Here is a 23,633-nt window from a genome sequence, read left to right as displayed (position 1 = left end):
CAGCAAATTCAGAAGAGAAAAAAAATCACTAACAAATCCTATCAGAAACCAACCACAATTAAAATTTGGGTCAGTTTTCTTCCAGTTTACTACATCTGGACTTTTTAAATCCTTCCCTTACACATAGGTATCTTACTTTCTTTAGTTATTTAAAATTTAGGAAGTTAGGGGCTCCTGGCTGGCTCAGTCAGTAGAGTGTGTGTCTCTTGATCTCACCAGGTCACAAGTTCAAGCCCCACTGTAGGCACAGAACTTGCTTAAAAAAGTTTTTTTTTAAATCAAGTAAAATTTCAAAAATTAATTTTAAGTGTGACCAAGAGTCAAAAAGCAAACAAAAACCAACAGATTCCCAAACAATGGGCATTTGAAAGTGTACTTATCATCATCCAGCGGTTCCTAGTGAGAAAGAGAGACAGAGAGCATGAGAGAGAGCACGAGAGAGCGCGAGCACCCCCTGGCTAAGAATGATCTCTCTGTTCTTTGTCTGGACTGCTTTATTATCTCGTCATTTTGAGTGTACGCTGCTTCTCCTCAATCAAAACACAAACTTCTTGTGGCAAGAACCCAGTGCTAGCTGAATACAAAAGAATCTAAAAAGGGCCCCCCCCAAATCAGAGTGTAACCCATCGTTTCTGCCCCTCACATGCCCCTAGACTTACCGGATCCTGCAGAAAAAGGACTTCACCGGAGTGGAGTCGTACTGAGATGCTGTAGGAAACAGAGACAAAGCGTTAATCACCCCCTCCCAGAGCAACAGGCCAGAGCAGCTCACTGTCCAAGAGACAAACTCCAATTATCCCCAGACAAATAAGAAACTCCTCTTTTAAAGGAGATACACAGGGATTCTGCCCTCCCTCTGAGATGGAGTTGCATCCAGTATTTTCCAGGGGGATTTGGTACTCTAGCTGTGACCCTCGGGGAGACAGCAAGCATATGTATGTAGGACTGAGGGCTTTCCCTCATCAAGCTGCTGAAACTGCCCATGCTCCTCCTTCCAAGGTCAAAGCAATGATCTGGGGACACAATTACTTTGGTGGTCACGTTCTATTTCATGGTGATAGTCCACACAGGTCTCAAAAACTGCCGATCTGGACCACTTACAGCCTTTAGGTACAGGATACAGAAATGTCTCACTGTTTTCTGTCCTTGGACAAAATCCCCAAAGTTGGGGCCCAGAAATGACATGGTTGTCTTAGGCCTCTCACCATGGAGTGCCTCCCTGATCTACAGAAGATCGTACCAACCACTAGGGTCTCTAGGGACACCTTCTCACCAGCCTCATGCCAACATTTGTGCTGGTTTTGTGGATTTCAATGTTAATTTCAATGATTTGTCAAGTGGTAATTCCAAAATGTTTAATTTACCTTGATCGAGGGGCTGAACCTTTTCCCAAGTGTTTATCGACTATTTAGCTCTCCTCTACTTAGAGCGCCTTGAATTGATCTTTGGGGCACTTGCCCACTGGGGTGAAAAAGCCTCAGTTACAGGAACCAAGGAAATGCTTAAAACCAAGGAGATGTTTTACAAGATACACCAAAGGAGCAAAAACAATGAGAACTCTGAGGAACCAAGACAGGGCACGTGGTCCAGGTCTTTGCACTTCTGAGAAGATCACAGAAGAGTCAGAAAATGGGCTTTGGAACGATGAGGGAAAATGTACATGATTAAAAAAGCAAACAAACAAAAAAACTAGAAAAACCAAACCGCAAAAACTCCCAGTTTCAAAGGCACCAGTGATCCAACTCTCAGAATTCAGAACACTATGGAAGTCACAGTCCTGGAATTCTGAAACCAGAAGACTGTCCTTACAGCTCGTCTGTGAGGAGGAACGGAGCTGACAAGGTCAGCTCACCGAACTCGTGGCTCTGAGACACCCAACGGGCCCAAACATCAAAACCACCCCAGGAGAGGCTCAGAGAAGCTTGTGGAGGGATGATGGCAAGATAAGGATGTCTCAAAAATACTCCTAACTTTTTGAGATGATTTTTATAAACAGGACCTATTCCTTGGTGTCGTTTTCAAATGCCCACCTTCGTGTGGCCACAGACGTCCTGTTTGATGGTTCCCACTGCAAGGGACCGACGTGGTCCAGAGGGGCAGCAGATCCCAGCAAGGGCCCTGACTCACACCGCCAGGGTGAAATCCCGCTCTGAGTCTGCCAGGAGCATGACCTTGGATGAGTCCCTTAGCTCTGTGCCTCAGGATCAGAGAGACTGTGAAAGGACATGGCTCCTGGCTTCAGGGGTCATCACTGACCACAGACCACAGCTGCTATCCCAGGGCCCCACTTCTGGTGGCTGTTCCCACCCAGGGCCCGCGCACGGAGTGGTACTGAGGACCATTCCATGGAGATGCTGGGCTCCTCTGCTGTGTGACGGTGGCTGGGACTTCCCTTTGACGGCCGGCCAACTGGTGCTGTGAGCCGTGTGGCAGGCCAAGCCTCCCCCTCCCCAGTCCCCCGGTTCCTGCTCCTTCCACGGGGGTCAGGCATGCACAGTGGACTCCTCTCCGTCCCCCACCCCCTGCAGCATGTCGCTTCAACAGCTAACCCCATCTTGGCGTCTGCTGCTCAGGAGACCCAAACTAACACAGTTACTTTATTCATCAACTGGGGACAGTGATGGGGTCTACCGCTCCTAAGGTTTTGTGAAGATTAAATTAGTCAATCCACTGAAGCATGAAGAAAGGCCCAGGCAAACAGTAACTGTTCAACAGAACGGCAGCAACGAAGAGGAGCCCTCGTGTTGCAGAATGTTCCAGATACCTCAAGTGCTCCAACTGCCGGCGTGTGTGCTTCTCTCAGCGGCCGTGTGTTAGCAGGCTGGTGGGACAGGACAATTTTAATGTGGGAAGCAAAATGGCCTCCTTGGTTCCAGAAGGGACAAAACTCAATTTAAAACTCAGGTCTTCCAATTTCCTTGCTTAAAAGTCTTTGCACATAGGAAATACGGCAACTCTACAGGAAGGGAGGCTTGCGTGCAGTCTGTGTGAGGACGCGGGCACTGCAGTCTCTAGGAGTCATGCAGGACCGAGAGCCAGACTGTGGATCTCAAACAGTGGACACGAGTCCCTTCTCAGTTCCACACCTCGGCTGTGGGGGTGAATCCTTGTTTTCGGATGTGCGCTCTACAGATCAGTGGTCAGATCTTCCCAGGAGGTCTGTACGAGCCAAAGTGGAAACATCCTCTGACGCCAAGCCAAAGGCTGACATCTGCTGAGTTCCCAGCTTCCTATGTCCCCTTCATGCTCCAGGAGCTCAGAGGAAGGGCAGAAGGAGGCAGTAGGGGCCCAGCCCAGAAACGGCTCTAGAAGAGCCGGAATCACAGAGGTGTGCGAGGTGAAGCCCAGTGCGGGCAGTGGCCAGGAGGAGCACCAACTCTTTAAGGAGAAAGTCAAAATTCAGGTTCCCAAAACAGCGACTTCGGGATATGTTACCTTTTTACATGTTGGGGAGATATCACGGCAATAACTAACTTGCAAAGATAACACAGCTGAGGGACGCCTGGGTGGCTCAGTTGGTTGAGCAGCTGCCTTCGGCTCAGGTCATGATCCCAGCGTCCTGGGATCGAGTCCCACATCGGGCTCCTTGCTCAGCGGGGAGCCTGCTTCTCCCTCTGCCTCTGCCTGCCATTCTGTCTGCCTGTGTTCGCTCTCTCCCCCTCTCTCTCTCTGATAAATAAATAAAATCTTTAAAAAAAAAAAAAAAAAAAAAAAAAAAAAAAGATAACACAGCTGAAAGGAGCAGACAGAGACCCCAGAGGGCACTGACGGTGGAGGGAAGGTGGGGGCAGGGCGCCTAGGGCCATCTCAGCACCCTGAACAGCTCCCGGCCCCCAGCGCTGGCCCGCTAAATGGTGATGGAGCAGAGGAAGGTGGATAAAATCAGACAAACGAAAATGGACAATTAGAGGTTGAAAATACATGCTCAAGAAAAAGGAAGAGAAATGAAATTAACCTTTTCTTAGGGGAACAGGAAAGACTTGGAAACAAGCAAGGAAGACAGGTGTGCATTTTGAAGTGTCCATGAGCTACACCCAAAAGGCAGGGCCGAAGGTCTGCCATGGAAAAAAGGAGCATGAGCGCCTGTTCCCACTGGACCACGGCCTGCCTTAGAAAGTCAGAATGGGCATGGGGCCCTAGATTTGCAAAATGAGAACGTTCTGGAGGGGTGTTTCACATCCATGCCAATGTCTAACACTACTTAACTGTATACTTAAAAATGGTTAAGATGGTACATTTGGTAATGGGTCTTTTTTCATTTTTTTTTTACTTTAATAAGATATATACTTTTTTTTTTACTATAATAAACAAATTTAAAATTTAAAAAAACAAAAGAAGAGGGCTTGGAATCAAAAGAAAAGGGTTGATCTGTACTAATGTTACTAATCTAATTACTAATTACTAATAATTCTAATTACTAATATACTAATATTCACAAAGAATATGAAATAATAAAGGTTGACTTTAAAAAGAAATAACGAATTATTTACAGAATCACACAGGACTGCAAGTCACAAACCAAACCAGGACTAGGCATTCCCAGTTCAGGGAAATAACTATTTCAGAAGAAAATGAGATTCATGAAATTTTGCGGAGAAGCAAAACTGGAAGGGGAGCTAATCATGAGAAGTTTCTCTCCAAAGCCAAGCAAAGAAATAATGAAGTCAATGTGAGAGGGAAAACGTTTAATTTTATTAGAGAAAACAGAATCCTTATAAACAATGAAACTGTTATATGGGATGCAGGCAGTCAAACCATATTAAAAAAAAACATGTATGATATGGAACCTATAAAATTAACTTCACGAAGTCAGTGTATTACTTGGAATTTTGTTATTAGAGGATTTAAAATGCTGTTTCCAACACAGCCTGACTTTTTATTTATTCATTTACGTGCCTTTGTTTTTTAAAAAAATTTATTTTTAGTAATCCACCCGATGTGGGGTTCGAACTCATGACCTCAACGTCAAGAGTTGCACATTCCACCAACTGAGCCAGGCAGGAGCCCCACGTTCTCATTTTTTACATAAATAAGAAAAACCATATAGTTTGCAGGTCCAAAGCAATACGTTAATTTTGGTCCTCTCTCTGAAAGAATGAAACTGATCGTGCTGAGGCGAGGTAAACACCCGCCCCTCGGCCCCATTACCTGTTTGGGCCCAGCTGTTCCAGAGGGGGAGGCGAGCGTGGGCAGTGTGTGCGCAGAAAACCCTCACATCTTGGGGAGCGAGCAGTTCCACGAAGTGAGACGACTCCAAGAAATCGTTCTTACAATTCAGGATTGAAGCAGCCTGTTCAGAAATGTGCACTAGCCTTCCAGACAGAAAGGAAAAAACTGCCACAAAGGTATCCTAGGAAAAACATTTGAAATAAATGCAAATATTGAGACACATGTGAATAATATTCCCTGAAAGGTCAATTTGTTCTAGACTCCTAATGTTATCAAAACAGGCACATACCCTGCAAAGGCAGCGCGATTCTCCAACATATGCCTTAGTGGTCCTCGAAAAACCCACATTTGATCTTCTGAAGGTCTGATTTCTATATCAGACAATGTACCTGTTCATCCTACATTGACTAAATGTGCATATGGCGTAACCACTTCCGATGCCTTCTCATTTGCAAACCGACAGGACTGTCTTCTCATGACCAATACGTAACTCCAGGCTTTACGACCACGCTCAAGAGCCGCCTCCTTCAAGACACTGTCTTGGACACGCCTCGCTACGTAAGAATCATGTCTCCCGTTTGTTCCACGAGACAGCAGTGACATTTACAAACTGACCACTGTTCCTGTCCCCTACCACTGGCATATCCTTCTAAGTTTTATCTTGAAGATCTTAAAGGGAAAATGTTATCTTAAACTTCTTGTTTCTTCCAACTCCGCCACACCCACCAGAGTCCCATAAACACCGCAGTCAGTGAAACAAACACTGCTGTGATCTCAGGGAGCGCTCTCGCTCCGACATGACAAGATCTCTACATCTGAGGTCTAAACATGAAACCAAGCCATGCCCATCCCAACAACGAGGCATGAGGCTGAATGATTCTGCCAACGCGAAGAGATTCAAAAAAGATACACGACATGTCTCTTGTACAATTTTACAGAAAAATGACAGCATCTCAACTCAGCTGGTTCTAAAATCCAGCTGTTACAACTTGAAGGAGTAAGTATTGGAACTAAGAATGATATAAATACAAATTAACAAGTCGGAAATTAGAATAAAATGAGAGCGGTTATGCTGCAGTTTATTTTTTATTTTTTTTATTTTTGGTCGAGAGATTGCAGGGGTGCTCAGGAGGCAAGGGCGGCTGGTGAGGGGAGCCCAGCAGACCACCACCCCCGGGGCCGCCGCCTGAGTTTACATCTGTGCTCTCGCAAGGGCAGCAGAAACTAAGTACAGGATGCCTCCTGGGCAGCCTCTGGTGTTTGCCTTGCATCATGGTTACTGAAGCTCCAACGTTATTAGGTTTCAGTATCTACATCTAGATAAAGTTGTTAGGAAAAACCACGCAGGCTGATATGGCAAAATGTGTGGATTCTTACTGTGTTTTTGGAAGGGTAGCCCGAGGTAGCCATTCCCAGCTCCTCGAGACTGTAGGTGGTCGCAGCTGCTTGAGGTGCTCCACTCTGACTGAGGGTCTGGGAAAACCCACTGTTTGCTAAGAAACACAGGAAAATAAACAGGTAGTCCAGTGTACCAACTTTGGTGTTTAGGATTTTCTGATGTTCTGTGTCACAAGGAGCAAGCTCCATATAAGGTATGAAAACCCCAAATCCCAAATACATGCACGTAGTGTGTTTATGACAGAAATATTACTTTCGTATTCAGGACCTGTGTGTCATACATGACATCACAGAGGTTTGCGCTAGCTAAAGAAAATGTGTACTTTGTTAAATCCCTGAAAAAGAAAGGTCAGAGATAGAAAGGGAAAGGTGCTAGCAGTGGTTCGTTTTTAATTTGGCGAATTCCTTGGCAAGGATGCGGAGAAAGGGGAACCCTCCCCCACTGTCAGTGGGAATGCAAGCTGGTGCAGCCACTCTGGCAAAAAGCATGGAGGGTCTTCAAAAAGTTGGAAATAAGGGTATCCTACGACCTTGCAATCGCACTACTGGGTATTTACCCTAAAGATATAAATGTAGTGATCCGAAGGGGCATGTGCACCCCAATGATTATAGCAGCAAAGTCCACAATAGCCAAACTATGGAAAGAACCCAGATGTCCATCAACAGATGAATGGATAAAAAAGATGTGGTATATATACACAATGGAATACTATGCAGCCATCAAAAGAAATGAAATCTTGCCATTTGCGATGACGTGGATGGAACTAGAGGGTATTATGCTGAGCGAAATAAGTCAATCAGAGAAAGACAACTATCATATGATCTCCCTGATATGAGGAAGTGGAGAGGCAACGTGGGGGTTTGGGGGGTAGGGAAGGAAAAAACGAAACAAGATGGGATCGGGAGGGAGACAAAGCATAAGACACCCTTAATCTCACAAAACAAACTGAGGGTTGCCGGGGGGGCAGGTAGGCAGAGGGTGGTTGGGTGATGGATATTGGGGAGGGTATGTGATATGGTGAGTGAAGTACATAAACGTGGCAATTCACAGACCTGTACCCCTGGGGCTAATAATACATTATATGTTAATAATAAAAAATTAATTTGGCAAATTCGTGATATACCATGAATGCGTTGCAACTGTATGTGGATGACATGGAAAGGCGAGCTGTATTTACCAAATGTGTTTTTTCCCCAATACCCTGAGAAAACCATGATCCTCTAAAAAGCGAGCTTTAAAATGTGCTAAACTCTGCTCTCCTAAAGCAAATCATCAAAACATGGCAGAACAACAGTTCAACAACAACAGTTCCTAAACTATGACACAAACAAGGTTCTCCTGATGTTCCTAATTTGCCAAACCAAGACATGATACAATCCATGTGGATTTATTTGCTCATCTCACATCAAGCACCACAAACACTCAAAACATTTCAGGGACCAGAACCAAACTGACAGCTCTCCCGGCTTGGCCCACGTTTACGAAGAAAATGATGTACTCCCAGGACTGTACTTTTTCTCCTGCGCATTTACCTTGTACTCTGTGCACGCAGCGAAGGGCATAGTTGAGGGCATCGACAGTGCTTGGCTTACTGTGTCTCCCTGATGGGAAGTATTTTTTCATTTCTTGCACAAGCATTACAAGTTCTTCAGAAACTCTGTTTCTATCTTGCTGTTCACTGTAAGACAAAACAAAACAAAACAAAGAACTAACCCATCGATTCACACTTTCAAATAAAATTAAAATTCAAAACAAGAGCAGCCCGCATTGATCAAATGTGCCAAGCAACTTTCTAAGTGCTTCCTACGGGTCATCTCATTTTGTTCCCAGGTTTATTTTCCCCTTTGGAAGGTGGGGGATCCTGGCCAAAGAAACTGGTAAACATCAAACATCTTCCATTTTTTCTATTTTTTCTCATCCCTACTGCAGCTCCCCCGCTCAGATAAATCCTTAACCACTGTTCCCGAACTTCGGCACTCTTTGGTACTTCCTCACAGTTTCCCAGGGCTTTTCATTCCATTGTCTGAGGATCCCCCTGAACTTTCTCCTGGGCTTACAAACAAAAGGATAAAGTGATTTAAGCCCCCCCAGTTCCTGTACTAGCCCTGGAAGAACAACAAACAGATCAGGCCTGTCACCTGTTGCTGCTCTCCACCTATAGGCTCTGCAGTTGGAACTTCTGGCTCCACATCTCCTCCTGTCCTCTCCCCAGGGCCTCCGAGGCCCGGGCCTGCGCTCTTTCAAGTTCCAGAGGCTCAGACCCCCTGGAGTCCAGACATTCACGGCCGGACCTTTCCAGGTCTTCACAGGGGTCCATCTTCTGCTCAGCAGCCCTCGGTCTGTCGCCTGCTTCCTTTTCACCTTGCAGTCAGCGACAGGAATTTATTTCTCACTTTGGACCTCGCCATTGCCTTAGCGAAGATGACTGGTCATCAGGAGCCGGCGGATACGGGTACCTGGTCACCTGGCCGGTTTCCTCTGCAGGATCTCCATGCAGTCTCCGATAGCTCGGCTCACGGGGGCAGCCTGGGGACGCGGGGGGGGGGGGGGGGACGCGAATGAGGGGATAGGTGTCCAGTGACACGGGCGATATGCTGCGGACGCCGGGCTGTGACAACCCCGCCCCCCTCCAGGCTCCCGCATTCGCAGGCCTGTCCACCCGCGGCTCCCACCCGCGACGTGCGCCCAAAACTGGACCTGGGAGTGCGGAAGTTCCAGCGCCAAGTTCAGCAGCCCCAGGTTCCCCCGGGCCCAGAACGGAGGGCGGACTCGGGGAGATCTCCCCGCCCCAGCAGAGTACTCACCAGCTGCCGCCGCCGCCGCTCGCCCCACCGTGCCGCCGGGCAGCAATCAGTCCCGAGGCCCGCCACGTGCTGGCTGCCGCCGGCGCCGCGCCCCCCGTGCGCCACGTGACGCGGCCCCGCCCCCAGCCGCGCGATTGGCTGCCGCGGCCGGCTCTGCGCACCCCCATTGGCTCGAGGGCGGAGCCCGCGCTGGGCGCCCCGGTTACATAACCCGAGGCGAGTGGGAGGGGAGAAGGCCGGGGAGCGAGTTACATAACGGGGGTCGGGCGAAGGGAGGTGCTCGGCCAATCCCGGCAGGCCGGCGCGTAGGCGGGGGGCGGAGGGGCCCGGAGGGGGCTGGAGCTCAGGCCGCGCTAGTCGAGTGCTCCGCCCCCTTGGGGGGTGGGGAACGGGACCACCGGGACGCCGGAGCCAGCGCGACAGGGATAGGGCGCTCGAGCCGCCAATCACGAGGGGGCGGGACCCGAGCGGGGTTGGCCGGCCCCCACGTGAGGGGCGCGAGATCAGGCTGCTGGGCGCGCAGGTGGCCGGGGTGGGGGCGAGACACCCTGGGGCGCCCTCGCGCCAGGCCGGGCCGCGGGAAGAAGCGCTGGACGTCCGAGCGCCTGGTCTGCACCTTCTCGGGTTTCCTTTTTGCATCTTGCTCAACCTTGGTGCTTCGCGCCCGCCAGCTCCGGGGGCTCGGAGGTGTTGACCCCGGAGCAGTCCCGGGAAGATCAAAGCCTGTTTCAGAAACGGAATTTTGACGGCGGACTTTGAACATTTCCCTGGTTCCTGAAGTTACAGGTTGATTTGTCAATTGGGGGAAGACGAGTGTATGTTAAGAGACACCGTTTCAGAAAAGGAAGGTGTAGCCAAGCCCTTTGTAAAAATATCAAGTCTGAAGGTTTTTTAGATTGTGTGTCGACTCCTCCGAAGGGCAGAGCTCCGCCCCTTTTCAGTGTCGGATACATGAAAAATGTTCAGTATTTTTTGGAAAAATGAAAGGAGTTGTACAGAAAAGGGGTGAGTGAAGTGTGCCAGTTGTTCACGTCATGTATTGGATAAACCACCTCCTTTTTCCAAATGACGGCAGATGTCCGTCTCCTCTCGTTTTGTCGTTTTGTCGCACTGCTTTCGTTCAACAGACACTTACTGAGCGGATGATCTGGGCCGGGATGACTGTGGTCCCCGAGAAAGAGTGGTGGCCAAAGTCCCTGCCATTCAGGAAGTCTACCTTTTATGAAGGCGGAAGACACAAGCAAGTGGATAGGCTGGGTGGAATGTGAAACGAAGAAGAAATGCGGCTGGGAGCGGGGTGAAGGGTGAGGGACGCAACAGACACGTTAACCTGGTGATCGGGGAAGCCGCTGGGACAGGGCGAACTGAAACCTGAGTGTGTGTGTGGTGGGGGTGCGGGTGCCGGTACGGGTGGCCCGAAGGGAGGGGGCAAAAGACACCTGCAGAGGCTCTGGCAGAGCAGGTGTGTTGTTCAGGAACAGAAAGAACATCTACTTAGGAGAATTCCCAGAGGGAGGAGAAATAGTTTGAGGGGCGATCAGGAAGTCAGGAAGGGCCAGATTATAATTAGGGAACACGATTTGGGTTTTCTTCTAAAGGGAGCAGAAAGAGGATCTGAAGCAAGAGAGCGATCTGTATTGGCCAGACTTCTACCCAGGGAGTGGTTAACAGGTGGCTGTTAGTTACACGAAGAGGACTGCGGACCGGTTGGACTAGGGTGGTGCCAGGAAGGACAGTCTAGACGTGGGAGGCATCTGGGGCACAGAGCCTTGCGGATGAGTTGAGTGTGTGTGTGTGAGAGAGAGAGTGATCAAGGGTGACTCCTGGGTCTTTGGTGTAAGCAGAGCTGCATGTCATGGGTCATCAGCATAGACGGACAGGTCTGGGGAGAGTAAGTTCTGACGAGGGGAGAATGGAGACTTGGTTCCCACACGTTATGTTTGAGCACGCAGGTGGGATTGTCAGGTGGGTGACTGGATGTCCCAGCCCGGGATGCAGGGGAGAGGCCAGGTATGGCGAGAGGACTGACGTTTGGAAGAGGCCAGAGTCCCTACAGCATTTACAGTCACGGGTGAAATTCTCAACAGGAAAATGCAGATAGAGGAAGGCCAAAGGCCAAGACTGGGGGAGGCGTGGAGATTTAAAGGCAAGCAGAGAGCCAGGTGAAGAATAAGGAGCCATAGAGGAGGTTGAAAGAAAAGCAGAAGAACGTTGGGTCATGGGAGCTAGATAAATATTTCAAGGAGAGAGCTATTCACCGTATCAAATGCTGGTAATGCACAGGGTATGACAAGGGCAGAGAAATTTCTGTGGTGCTTCACCGAGATGGTGACCTTGGTTAAGGATGTCCCAGTGGTGTTGGCTGAAGAAAAGTGCAATGGGGGGCAGTAACCACGGCAAGCCTTGGGGAGGGGTTTTGCTGTGCGGGGCTGCAGACAAGTGTTTATTTGCCCAAGGGAGGGACATAGGGACCACATTAGGGTCTGATGGGGTGACCAATTGGGACGGAGAAGGGATGAAGCAGGAGGAGGAGCCGCAAAGGGAATGGCTGGAGGGAAGGCTTCCACTAGGCTCGGACCCAGAGCCTGGGCTAAAGACAGGCACTTGTGTTAACAGGAGATTGCCCATGGTCCCGACAGTATAAAGACAAGTAGAAGATTTTGCAGTGCACTTAGCTTGCTACTTAGAGGATGAAGGGAAAAAAATCAATTGTTTTCTAATAATTATGCCATAATTGACTTATTTAGTAAATTGTGGTTTCATAGATTGAATTTTCTGTTAGTGTAAAAAGCAGCTCAGTTATAAATAAGGATGCTTTTTTAAGATTTTATTTTTAAGTAATCTCTATACCCAATGTAGGGCTCAAACTCACCACTCTGAGATCAAGAGTCTCACGCTCCACCAACTGAGCCAGCCAGGCGCCCCCAAGGATGCTATTTTTAAATGCACTGAGCAGTCCAATCAATTTTAAACAAATAATCCTCACTCAAAACCAATTAAAAAAAATCATCATACTTTTAAAAAACATTCTTTTAGTGATGCAAATATGGAATTATCACGTAGGATGCACAACTCATTCGAAAATACATATGAGTTGAGGGGAATTTGCCATATCCTTTGACTGAAATTGTCATCAGGAAGGCAACTGTTCACAAACATCGCATTTCTCCTTCCAGTGACATGTGGTCCCTGCCACCTGAGGTTAGGCGGGGTCGTGTGACTTGCTTTAGCCAGGAGTGTGAGCAGAACTAAGAACCGCACTTGCAGATGGAAGCTTTGAGAGCCAGCGCACAGTTCCTGATGTTCCCCTCCTGCCACAGTGGTAACCTGAAACAAATGTTTACAGGAAGTCCCTCCCCGAGGGACTGACGGTAGAACCTTCCTGTTGGCTGGCTTTGGACATGAGGCATGAGTGAGGAAATAACTTCAAGCTGTTGAGATTTGGAAAACGTTTATTACGTAGCGCTCCAGCACCTTCTGGGTGATCTGTATGGTCACGACAAGTAACAGCAAGTGCAGTGGACTGGTCTGGCGTGGACACTGGATGGATGGTGGTGCCATTTTCTGGAACAGACTCTGTTAACGGTAGGAAGAGGAGCATGCTGCAGGGGAATGCCTAATTCTGTTTGGTCCACTAGGCCAGGAATCCTCAGTACATTCAAGATAGAGATGTGGGAAGAGATAAGATTGCCCCTGGGGAGACTGAGTAGAATGGAGAGGCTGGCTGAGGACCCAGTTGACTGAGGAATCCTGACATTTACAGGAGAGGCAGAAAAGAGCCCTTTATGGTAGATTTTCCTTCAAAATCTTGAGAAAGGAGCCAAAATTTATATAGATCTCATTATATAAAGGTCCCGAACAAATGGTACGATTCTGCTGTAGGTGCTTTACCAGGACGCGATAGCATGGCAGACAAGAAAAGTGGCGACCGTCTTCCCAAGGTCAAGGCAATGGAAGAAGTCAACCATTTCTCTCTCAGGTTTATATAGGCAACTGGCATTTCACTGTAACCATAAGCAAAGGCTACTTCTACCCATATTGTATTGTTCCCTGGAGGTGGTAGATTAAGAGTGATACACTTCCACTAGGGTGGAATTCTCACACCCTAGGGGAAGGGTGTTCAGAATCAAAAGGAGAGCTGTGTTTGGAGAAGGTTCCCGCCCGTTCACCTTCCCTTTCCCCGAGGGCCACAGAGGCAGCTCGCTATCCCACCAAAGAGGGCCAGCTCTGTGGTCTTTGAAGAACGTGTATTTAAGAAACTCAAAAGCCAGCTCCTGAGCATTCTGGCAATTATAGGAAAGCCAGCGCCCCCACCCCTCATCTCCTATACTTCTCACGAGAGGAAGGGTTTGCTTGGGTTCACTAGGGTAGGGGAAAATGCTGGGGGCTGGGGAGAAGAAGAGAAAGTGCATTTGGGGGTTTCTAAGTGAGAAGGGAGGCCAGCAACAAGGAATGCCAGTTTTGTGACTTGGACCGCGCACAGCGATTCTTCTACAAGCAACACAAGATACCAGAATCATGCTTATAAACAGTTTATTCAGTTCATTAGAGTGGGTAAGTTCCCAGCTAAATGCACAGATACAAGCAAGGTGCCCCCGGGTCAGTGCAGGAGCCAGCGGGTTACAGGGACCGGGCACGAGGCAAGGAGAGAGCACCAAGGTTTCTGAGTCAGACCCGGCCAGAGCCCCTGAGCAGAGGGCGGCCTCAAGGCCTGCCCCACTCTGATGGCTGCTTCCTTCCTCCTGTGAGGCGTCTTGCGGGGCGTGTCCTCAACACGGCAGCGTCTCAGTGAGGCCAGGGCGAGAGATGTTAAAGGGAGCCCGTGTCCTGGTGCACCTCAACTGCTGCTTTATGAGTCACACGCTGGCATATGGACAAGAATTTTAGAATCCTCTAGTAACCACGGGTCAGGGTGGTAAGACCTCAGCATTTCTCCCTTGGAGCCTCCTTGCCTGTATGCATGCCAACCTGAATTCCCATCCTTAAGCCACCCGCCCTGATGGTAAAAGTCTCACATACACCACAAGTCTCTCAGGTGACAAAGCTGTTTCCAAAGCAGCATCTTGTAACAGTTTCTGACGTTGACGAAAGAAAGAGTCTCTGGTTAGCTGTCCTCTGGGAACAATCATCCACCCCTGACCAAGGCCCGGTAGAAGGTACAATTCAGAAGACAGATTTAGGAAGTGGGATATGGATAAAAACAGGAAAACAAACTACCAAAGGCTATCGTTTATGCGGACCGGGCCGGTTAATGACCAGTTCACAGATGGTCTCCTTCGAAGGCTGCAGGACTGCTGCTCCCATAATTATCAGAGGCCCTACTGAGCTCAGGCTCTCGGGAGGAAATGCTCAGAGTCTGGCTTACACCTGCTCTTGCCCCTGGGAGAAATGCGGACTCGGGGAGCTGCACCACCCACAGCACTCCAGAGGCAAGACAGGCCTGTCAGGATGGAGAGGGTTCACAGACAGTATTACAACTTTAATTCTGAAAGGCACCTTAAGTTCCATTTGTCACTTTTTTGAATTTATGTCAGGAACAGACGTAAGGACACTGTACTGGGCATTCAACTTTTTGGCAAAATAGAAACTTTGGTCATAGCCATAGTTCTGTAAAAATGTTTTAAAGAGGCTATTTCTGATTAAAATACTATTTTTAGCAAGTGATACAAAAACAGTAACAAGAAAGTAAACATCTTCATATCTAATGTAAGAGCAGAAACTCTTTATCCACATCTTATTTTTAAATACAGCGCAAGAGTCAGTAGTGCTTATAAACAGTAGAAAATTCTCTTCTAGGGAATCCGAAAAATAGCAAAGTAAGGCACAACCTGTTACTGTTACAGATTTGCTTAGGCAGTAGTGTTCTTTCTGGAAGGCACAAACTGGAAATCTGATTACCTAAAGGCTTAGAATGTGGTTCAGAAGATGTCATACGGCAGGGACAGCTAGCCTGGAACAAAGTCCCTTAACTGGAATTAATGGCAATTCCTCAGACAACCTTACTTCGAGGTGACGACACTCGCGAAGTTAAGAGACGCTCTTCATCAGCCACTCGGCCATCTGTGAAGGCGCCGGGCTGGGCGGCCGCACTTCAAGTTCGGAGTGTTTATGACATCACAAAGGCACATGGCCTAGAAATTCAACTTTACAGTAACAAACAGAAACTAATCAGCTTAGACAGAACAGTAGGCGAGCTCGAGAATATAGCGGGTTCTAAGTCAAAGGTCTCGAAGAGGTTTCTTGAACGGCAGGCGGGGCGGCACTGGTTCTTCACGAGGAAACATTCCACACTAAGGGGGAGACAGGACAAAGCAGAGGAAACAGCAGTTCAGTCTCTCACTGCAAACCCGGAGTTAACAGTGAGCGTCACGGTCTGAATGCACAAGTCAACTAGGCCACCTTCTTACTAGTGGCGTCTCTACACTTTGCCGAGGGCTGGAGGTCACTGTCAAGAGAAGGGGTGGGAAGAACTGCTTTTGCAAATGGTTCCCAGGGCCCGGGCAACAAACATCAACGGCCTGTTCCGGCATCACGTACGCTAGCAGGAGTGGGGATTCCAGCACTCCGACTTCTGTGCGCACAGGCATGGCCGTACTGACGGGGGCACTTGCCCCGCTACTGTCAGTACCCCGTGCCCGGGACCATGCTACGTGCCGTTCGCAGACTGAGCAGCGGTGTCCCCACAGCAAGCGGATGGGTGTTCTATTACATCCCCAGTCTCCACGTGAAGAAACTGAGGACCCGGGACATTAAGTTGCTTGCCCAGGGCTGCTCAGTTGGACGGGACCGGAGCCACAGGGGACAGGCAGTCATGCTTGCAATCAACAGACGAGACTGTTCCTCGTATGAGGAAGTATCGGATGAAAATGTGTCAGAGTGAAAACAGATGGGGCAGTGGAAATGAACACATTTTCCTCTGACTTCAAAGGATCAACGTGTGTATTTAAAAAACCCTTGGATTTTAATGAAATAATCAAGTACTTAAAACATTTACTGAAGAGGGGTACCTGGGTGGCTCAGTGGGTTAAGCCTCTGCCTTCAGCTCAGATCATGATCTCAGGGTCCTGGGTTCAAGCCCCACATCAGGCTCTCTGCTCGGCAGGAAGCCTGCTTCCCCCCTCTCTCTGCTTGCCTGTCTGCCTCCTTGTAATCTCTCTCTCTCTCTCTCTCTCTCGGTCAAATAAATAAATAAAATCTTAAAAAAAATATTTACTGAAGAAAATGAAAATCTTTGGAGTGAACTAGTAATTCTGAGGGAACTTTTTATTCCAAGTTCTTGTATGTGACGTCAGCTGTGACCACACCGAGAAGACCTGAATAGTGGATTTCTGCCAGAAGAACTCACCGATGATGATGATGATTATGATGACGATGACGACAATCCCTATGGCCCACATCTGCGACAAAACAGAGACCATCTCACATTTCCAAACATATAGACAAGCGTGCTCACTGAAGACTGTAACATTCTAGTCATGGACCGAGAAGTTAAGGTACACTATAATCTGAAATAATTCAGTTTTTAAAGCCTAAATTTGCTGTTCTCGATTATAGTATGAAGTTATTTATCTGCTTTTTAGAAGATGGTCCAATGATCTGTGGTCCCTAGGAAGGCATCTGCATGGGCTACTAAACCCGTCTTGTGCATCAGGGAGTGTCACTCGTGTGCCCTAAGGGGCTAGATACATCTGAGCTGCGGCAGGTGTTAAGGTCTGCTCTGGGGTGCGCTGCTGGGGGGCTGCTTTCTGCACTTCTGTGGAGCATACTGGCTTTCAAGCACCCCTATCCTGTGCCGCTGGAGCCTTTCACTGAACCACAGGCCAGTGGGCTGCCAACCCCAGCCCTTTCCTGCTACTGTGTGTGCAGGGCTTTGCGGGGGTAGAGATGTGGAAGGGCCTTGGTGGGCTGCTGACCCGATTTTGGACATTCCTGTTCTATACGCTGCTTAAGGTCAGCCATGGCTCACGGAGCATTCCTAGCTGAGGGCACGGGAAGAGGGCATGCGGTCAGGGCTCGAGACTCAGAGTCAAGCCAGAGTTCCATGTACGGGACATCAAACTCCTCTCCAACACCCGCAGGCCCTCTGAGAAGGGAGGGTGACTCCATGTAAAAACAGGCGAAAGAAAATCACCTTGCAGTTCTTCCACCAGTATTTTCTCTTCAACTTGGCAGCGCTTGTTTCAAACTGGGATGCTCCTGCCTGTAGCGCGTCTGCACGGTCATCTAACTCCGACAGCTTCTGGTCTCTTTCCAACACCTTATCCACGTTGACTCTCATGATGTCCACCACCTGAGCGGACGCAAGCACGCCGAGTTACACAGAGAGGGAGGGAAAACAAGCAGAACTCGCAGCGAAGTAAAAGGGCTCATTTCCCTTCGGGTCAGCACTTGGTTACTGTGAGCCACACTTTCATTTAAAAAGGAGGGAGCAGGGAGGGGCTCACTCTTTCCTGAGGAAAACACATGGCAAACTAGAAACAGAAGGCCACTTCCCTAACATGACAAAGAGCATTTGTGGAAAAACCCTCAAGTAACACCCAGGCTCAGTGGTGAAAGACGGAGATTTCTCCCCAAGATCCAGAACACGCAAGGACGCCCGTGTTCACTAACGCCGTTCAACACTCCCCCAGGAGTTCTGGCCGGAGCAATCAGGCAAGGAAAGAACAAAAGACATCCAGATGGGAAAGAAAGAAGTAAAGTGGTAGCCATCTGCAGATGATTCCACGTATGGAAAATCCTAAAGAATCCACACACTACTAGAGTCAATAAACACGCTCAGTAAAGGCTCAGGGTACAAGACCAGCACCCAGAAATCAGAATGTTTCCATATAAGATAAATGAAAAGGAAATTTAAAAAAATTCCATATACAGTAGCATCTGGAAAAATAAAATAGTAGGGGATAAAGTGAACCAAGGAAGTGGAAGATTTGTGCACTGAAAACGAACTACAAGAAAACCTCGGAAAGGAGTCAAAGATGTCATTAAATGGGAAGACGTTCCAAGTTCCCAGATGGGAACACTTATTGTTAAGACGGCAAGATGCCTCAAAGCGCCTACAGATAAACAGATTCAACGCAATCTCTAGTCAAATGCCACGGTCCCGCCCCCATCACCATCCCCTCCCAGAAGCAGAAAACCCAGTCCTTATATTTGTATGGAATTGCAAGGGGTCTGCATAGGCAAAACAATACTGAAAAAGAAAATGTTGGAGGACTCAGACTTTCCTTCCTTACAACAAAGCTACAGCAATCAAAGTAGTGGGATTCTAGCATAAGGACGGACATACGGACTGAGGAACCAGAAATTAACTCAAACTTCTATGGCCAAATGATTTTTGACAAAACTGTCAAATCACTCAGTGAGGAGGAAGATGGTCTCTTCAGCAAATGGTGCTCGGACAACGGGACCGCTGTATGCAAAAGAACGAAGCTGGACCTTTACACCTCACCCTATATATAAAAATTAGCTCAAAATGGATTGATGACCCAAGTATAACAGCTAAAAACTATAAAGCTCTTAGAAGAAAACATAAGAGCAAACATTCCTAACTTCCAATTTGGCCATGGATTTGACACCAAATCAAGAACAACGAAAGACAAAATAAACTGAACTTCAAAAAAATTAAAACCTTTTGTGCAAAAGACATTCTCAAGGATATGAAAAGACAATCTACAGAATAGAAGAAACTATTTGCAAATCATTTATCTAAGAAGGGTTTAATATCCAGAATATATATATACACATATATATGGGACTCTTGCTCCCCAACAAGGAGAGAAACAACCCAGTAAGAAGAGCCAGACAACAGATTTGACTAGACAGTAGAACGTAAACAAATGATCCACGAGCACATGAAAAGATATTCGACACCACTGGTCATTAAAGAAATGCAAAGCAAAACCACAATGAAATACTTCATATTCACTAAGGAGGACAGCGACACTCAGAGAAAACAGAAACGAACACGTGTTGGTGAGGAAGCGGAGAAGCAGGGCCCCGGACACTGCTGGAGGGAAGGCAGGCAGCAGCGGCCACTGTGTACAGGCTTGGCAGGTCCTCAAAAAGTGAAACACAAGATTACCACATAATCCAGCACTCCTGCTTCTAGACGCATAGCCAAGAGAAATGAAAACATACAGCCACACAGAGATTTGTCCATGAATGTTTGCAGCAGCAGCATTATTCATGATAACCAAAAGGTGGAAACTCAAAAACCCCTCCACAGACGAATGGGAAACAAATTCTGTACGCACACAGCATGGACCACCACTCAGCCCGAAAAAGGAAGGTGGTACTGACAGATGCTGCAACGGGGACCCTGCAAAAATGTTATGCTGAGTGCAAGAAGCCAGACCCAAAAGGCCACATGCGGTATGAACCCCTTTATCGGAAAAAGCCACAACAGGCAAATCCACAGCCACAGAAAGCGGACTACAGGTCACCAGAATGGGAGAAAAGGGGAACGGCAAGCGAGGACTGCGCATGTCCGCGGCGTTCTTGGGGCGGGGGAGCAAAAGTAGTGAAGCAGACAGAGGTTAACGGCTGCACAACGCGGAGTTCACTGAACTCCCCTGCTTGATGGCTAATTATAGGTTATGTAAATTTCACCTCAATTAAAAACAAAACAAAAAAAACAACAAAATACCTCCACCTCTCCTTAAAATTCCTTTGGTTAAGAAAAAGGACCCAGTTTGAGTTTGTAAATAAAAGAAAGCTTCATCCGGTTAGACTGGGTAAGGTGGGTAAGCACTCCACGGAAATGTCCAAGTTTCAGAATTCAGTTACTAAACAAAACCATCAGACCAGAATATTACCAAATGATTTAATAATGCAATCTGACCTAGGTTGGACTCTGCTCTTTAAAGCAGCTAAATGCAGAAAGAGCGAGAGGTCTTTGTTGCACGCTGGCAGCTATTCGGGCTACAGAATCCTAGTCGGCATTGCTCACAGTCTTCCACTGTGGGCCTGCACATACAGAGCAGAACAAAGATGCTGGAAAAAAGACTCCAGGATTCCACAAACACTGATTTGTCGGGCTGGAGCACTCTGCCAGCATCTGCCTTCGGTACATGAATGGGTGACAGTGGGAATGGAATTCCAGAGGTTTGCTCACGCCTAGTAACCAGTGTGCCAGGCTACTCTAAGAAGCCTTTTGATGAAAAATCGGGTTGGAGGGATTCGTCTTGGTTCGAACAACCTAGAGACCTAATCCTTAAAACTCTATTACCCTATTTTATAAACTGTTTTTTTCTTTTCAAATTGTGGCAAACTGTATCTTATAAAGTGGTTCCTGGAGGAATGCTCTCAGGAGGAGTGTCTGTGGTTCAGATACAGGATTCGGTCACGGGAAAACAAGCATGACTCCTGGAGACTGACTTCTCAGAAGCTTAGCTCATTTGTTATATTTAAGAAACAGCCACCATTTCCTTTATACTCATGCTTTTACGATACTTTTTCTAAGAAGAATTCTTTCCAGGGTGTTCCCATGTTGGTTTAAAATTCAGTTTTCAACACTGGAGACCAGTACCTCATCGACTTGATTTTGTGTCTGCTGAAGTCTTCGGTTGCTGCTGGAGGCAGCACTTGAACCTGCAGGTGCACCTGTAGACCTGAAACGTGGAAAGGCACAAGCATGAGTAAATTCTGATTTCAGATACATTTCTGTAAGGATGAAGACCTCGCTGTTAGAAGTTTCAGAACTAAAGCAGAAAAGAAATCCTTTCCACAGTAATGAACAAAGGTTCTAATGACATTTCTTCGAATTCCTCTATAATTTCCAAGATTCATCCATATGTGAGAAGTGACCAGAGTCTAAAGTGAAGGTTTAACAAGCTTTACTCTGTAAGGCTGAAGCACCTGATATTAATATCAGGGATCCTCAGAGAGGGAAACTCTACTTTTTTATTGTTTAAAGGCACACATCTGCTTAAATGCACTCAGTACTCTTTTGATCTCTCATTGTGGCAAGAATTACAAAATGCCACCTTTCCACTACGGAGAAATATATTCATTTACAGAAACAGGATCAGGAACATCAAGATGTAGGGAGGAGGGGCGGTGTGAGTGGGAAAGGGGAGATGCGGTGCCTCCTCTCTTAAAAGGTTCCCCTTTTTCAAATCCTCACTGAATGCCTGTTTCTCCCCAGGCAGATCTTCCTTGACCACTGTGGCTCTGAAGTCCTTATTGCTTCCATTACTCGGTTGGCTACACTTTGATTTTTCACACACACACAGACACACACACACACACACACACACATACACAGTCAACCCTTGAACAAGGTGGGCTTTGGGGGCGCCAACCCCTTTCCCCACCCCACAACTGAAAATCTGCACGTAACTTTTGACTCCTCCAAAAATGTAACTACTGACAGCCTACTGCTGACCAGAGGCTTTGCCAAGAACATGAACAGTCGATTTACACGTATTTTGTATGTTGTATGTATTACACAGTGCGCTCTTACAATAAAGTAAGGTCGAGAAAAACTGTTAAGGATATCGTTAAGACAGAGAAAACACAGTAACTGTAGTGTTCTGTATTTATCGGAAAAAAACCCACGTGTAATTCACACCCATGTTGTTCAAGGGTCATTGGAACACCTTGCCTTCTCTAGGAGATCAGACTCCTGTGTCTTAGACGGCTCTTCCCTGTACCCAAGACAGCACCAAGCATGCGTCTTCATATACCAGCTACTGATGCATCCACTGGTTCAAGTTCTTTTATACCTACCATGTGTCAAAGACCGGGGATGTAGCAGGTCCCATGCCTGCCCTTACACTTAATTTTATTCTCTGATAGGTAACAGTGAAGAACCACGCACTGGTACGTCGTCTTCAAGCGTTTTCTCATTTAATCCTTATTAACTCTTAGAAGGGGGTACTACCATTAGCCCCAACTCATGGAAGCCTAAAGTGGGGTTTAGAAAGCCAACACGGCTGGTTGCACTGGAGCCTGTCTCCAGACCAGGTCCCACATGATGCTACGGATCTAGACCTTAACCACCTTAACCACCGTTGATTTCCTGGCACAGCAGCCTCAGCGGGTACACTCCAGAGTGGCGGCCCTAGCTCCTAGGAGGAACCCGAGGAAAGCACCCATTCCTTCCTCCTCCGTAGGTGAGCCATGACAGGCTGGAGGGGCACAGGAGGTCCGTGGGACTCTTGACAGAATATTACCACGGGAAACTCCCATGTTTTCAGGGGCCACTACAAGATGGCTTCTGCCTCAAGAGGGAAGGTCTACAGCTCTGCTCCCGAGTCCGCTCTGACCGCCGCTGCCTCTCCACACAGGGCCGAGGTCCTTTCCCTTGTAACTTCCGGAGCCCAGCCCAGCACCAGGCGGCAAACGGGCGCTCCAGGTCTAGGGCAGGGGCCACCGCTCCTCTGGGGAGCCTCGGGCCCGGAGTTGGGGGAAGGGGGGAAGGGGTGGGGTCCAGGTAGGGACCGTGGAGGGAGGGGGCGTTTCCTAGCTCCGGGAATCCCCCGGCAGCCCCGCCCCCGCCTCTTCCGCGACCGCCCGACCGCCGCGGGGCAGGCTCCGCCCGCCGGCAGCCCGTGTCCTCGGGGCCGCCGCCCATCCCTGGGCCTCCGGAGCCACCGCGCAGGCCCGCGTCCGAGCGGCTGAAGGGGGCGGGAGGGGGGAACCGAGCCAGGGGAGGATCCCAGCCGCGGGCCACCGTCTCCCGGAGTCCGAAGCCAACCCGCGTCTCGCCGCGTCACTCACATTTTGGTGGCGGCGGGCGACGGTCAGCAGAGCGGCGCAGCGGGACCGAAGGCCGGGAGCTGGGCGGGGCGGCGGCGCGGGGCAGATGACGTCGCCGGGCGCGGCCGCGGAGGGGCGCGCCGGAGGGGGGCGGGGCGTCTCGGGGCGGGGCCACCCGAGGGGGCGGGGTGGGGCGGAGGGCGGAGGGCGGGGCGCGAGCTGACCGCGCAAGGCGGTGCGCCTGGCGCGTCCGGCCCGGTGAGGGGACAGTGTCGGTCAATGGGGGCGGGGCCATTTCCCTGGCCGTGACAGTACAGGGGACTGCGTGCTTCTGCTGGACGTCCCGCGTTAGCCCGGTGGTCCTGGAGACCCCCGTTTCCCCGGGACACTGGTTAAAATAAGATCGGAAGGCGCGCTGGGAGTATTTATCACCGGCGTCCGTAGGGTAGACTCCCTCTCTCCGCGTGCTCGTTGGCGACTCGAGCGTCTGTCCCTGCGCGGGCCGTACCCGTCCGTTTACGGGAGCCCGGCCGCGAGGGGCTGGGTTTCGTTTCTGTATT

The 23,633-nt window shown here is 48.8% G+C and overlaps 2 protein-coding genes across 2 annotated transcripts in view; both read right to left on the bottom strand.

Annotated features, from left to right (window-relative positions):
- The window catches only part of PER3 (period circadian regulator 3), a 60,735-nt gene extending 51,196 nt beyond the window's left edge, over positions 1–9,539 (bottom strand). The window contains 5 exon segments of the mRNA XM_059137380.1: positions 660–708; positions 5,149–5,350; positions 6,547–6,662; positions 8,101–8,246; positions 9,373–9,539. Coding sequence (XP_058993363.1) covers positions 660–708; positions 5,149–5,350; positions 6,547–6,662; positions 8,101–8,246; positions 9,373–9,539 — 680 coding nt within the window.
- A 4,349-nt stretch (positions 9,540–13,888) lies between these two features.
- On the bottom strand, positions 13,889–23,213 carry VAMP3 (vesicle associated membrane protein 3). Its single transcript, XM_059136833.1, has 5 exons — positions 23,095–23,213; positions 20,900–20,981; positions 17,504–17,662; positions 16,718–16,769; positions 13,889–15,662 (listed from the first exon to the last, which is right to left on the bottom strand). Coding segments are annotated over exons 1-5 (315 nt in total). The 5' UTR covers positions 23,097–23,213; the 3' UTR covers positions 13,889–15,642.
- Positions 23,214–23,633: the final 420 nt, after the last annotated feature.

This window comes from Mustela lutreola, chromosome 10 (genome assembly GCF_030435805.1).
Source record: "Mustela lutreola isolate mMusLut2 chromosome 10, mMusLut2.pri, whole genome shotgun sequence".
NCBI classification, from domain to species: Eukaryota; Metazoa; Chordata; class Mammalia; order Carnivora; family Mustelidae; genus Mustela; species Mustela lutreola.
The sequence above is the reverse complement of the archived record's forward strand: the minus strand, read 5'-3'. Positions and strand labels throughout refer to the sequence as shown.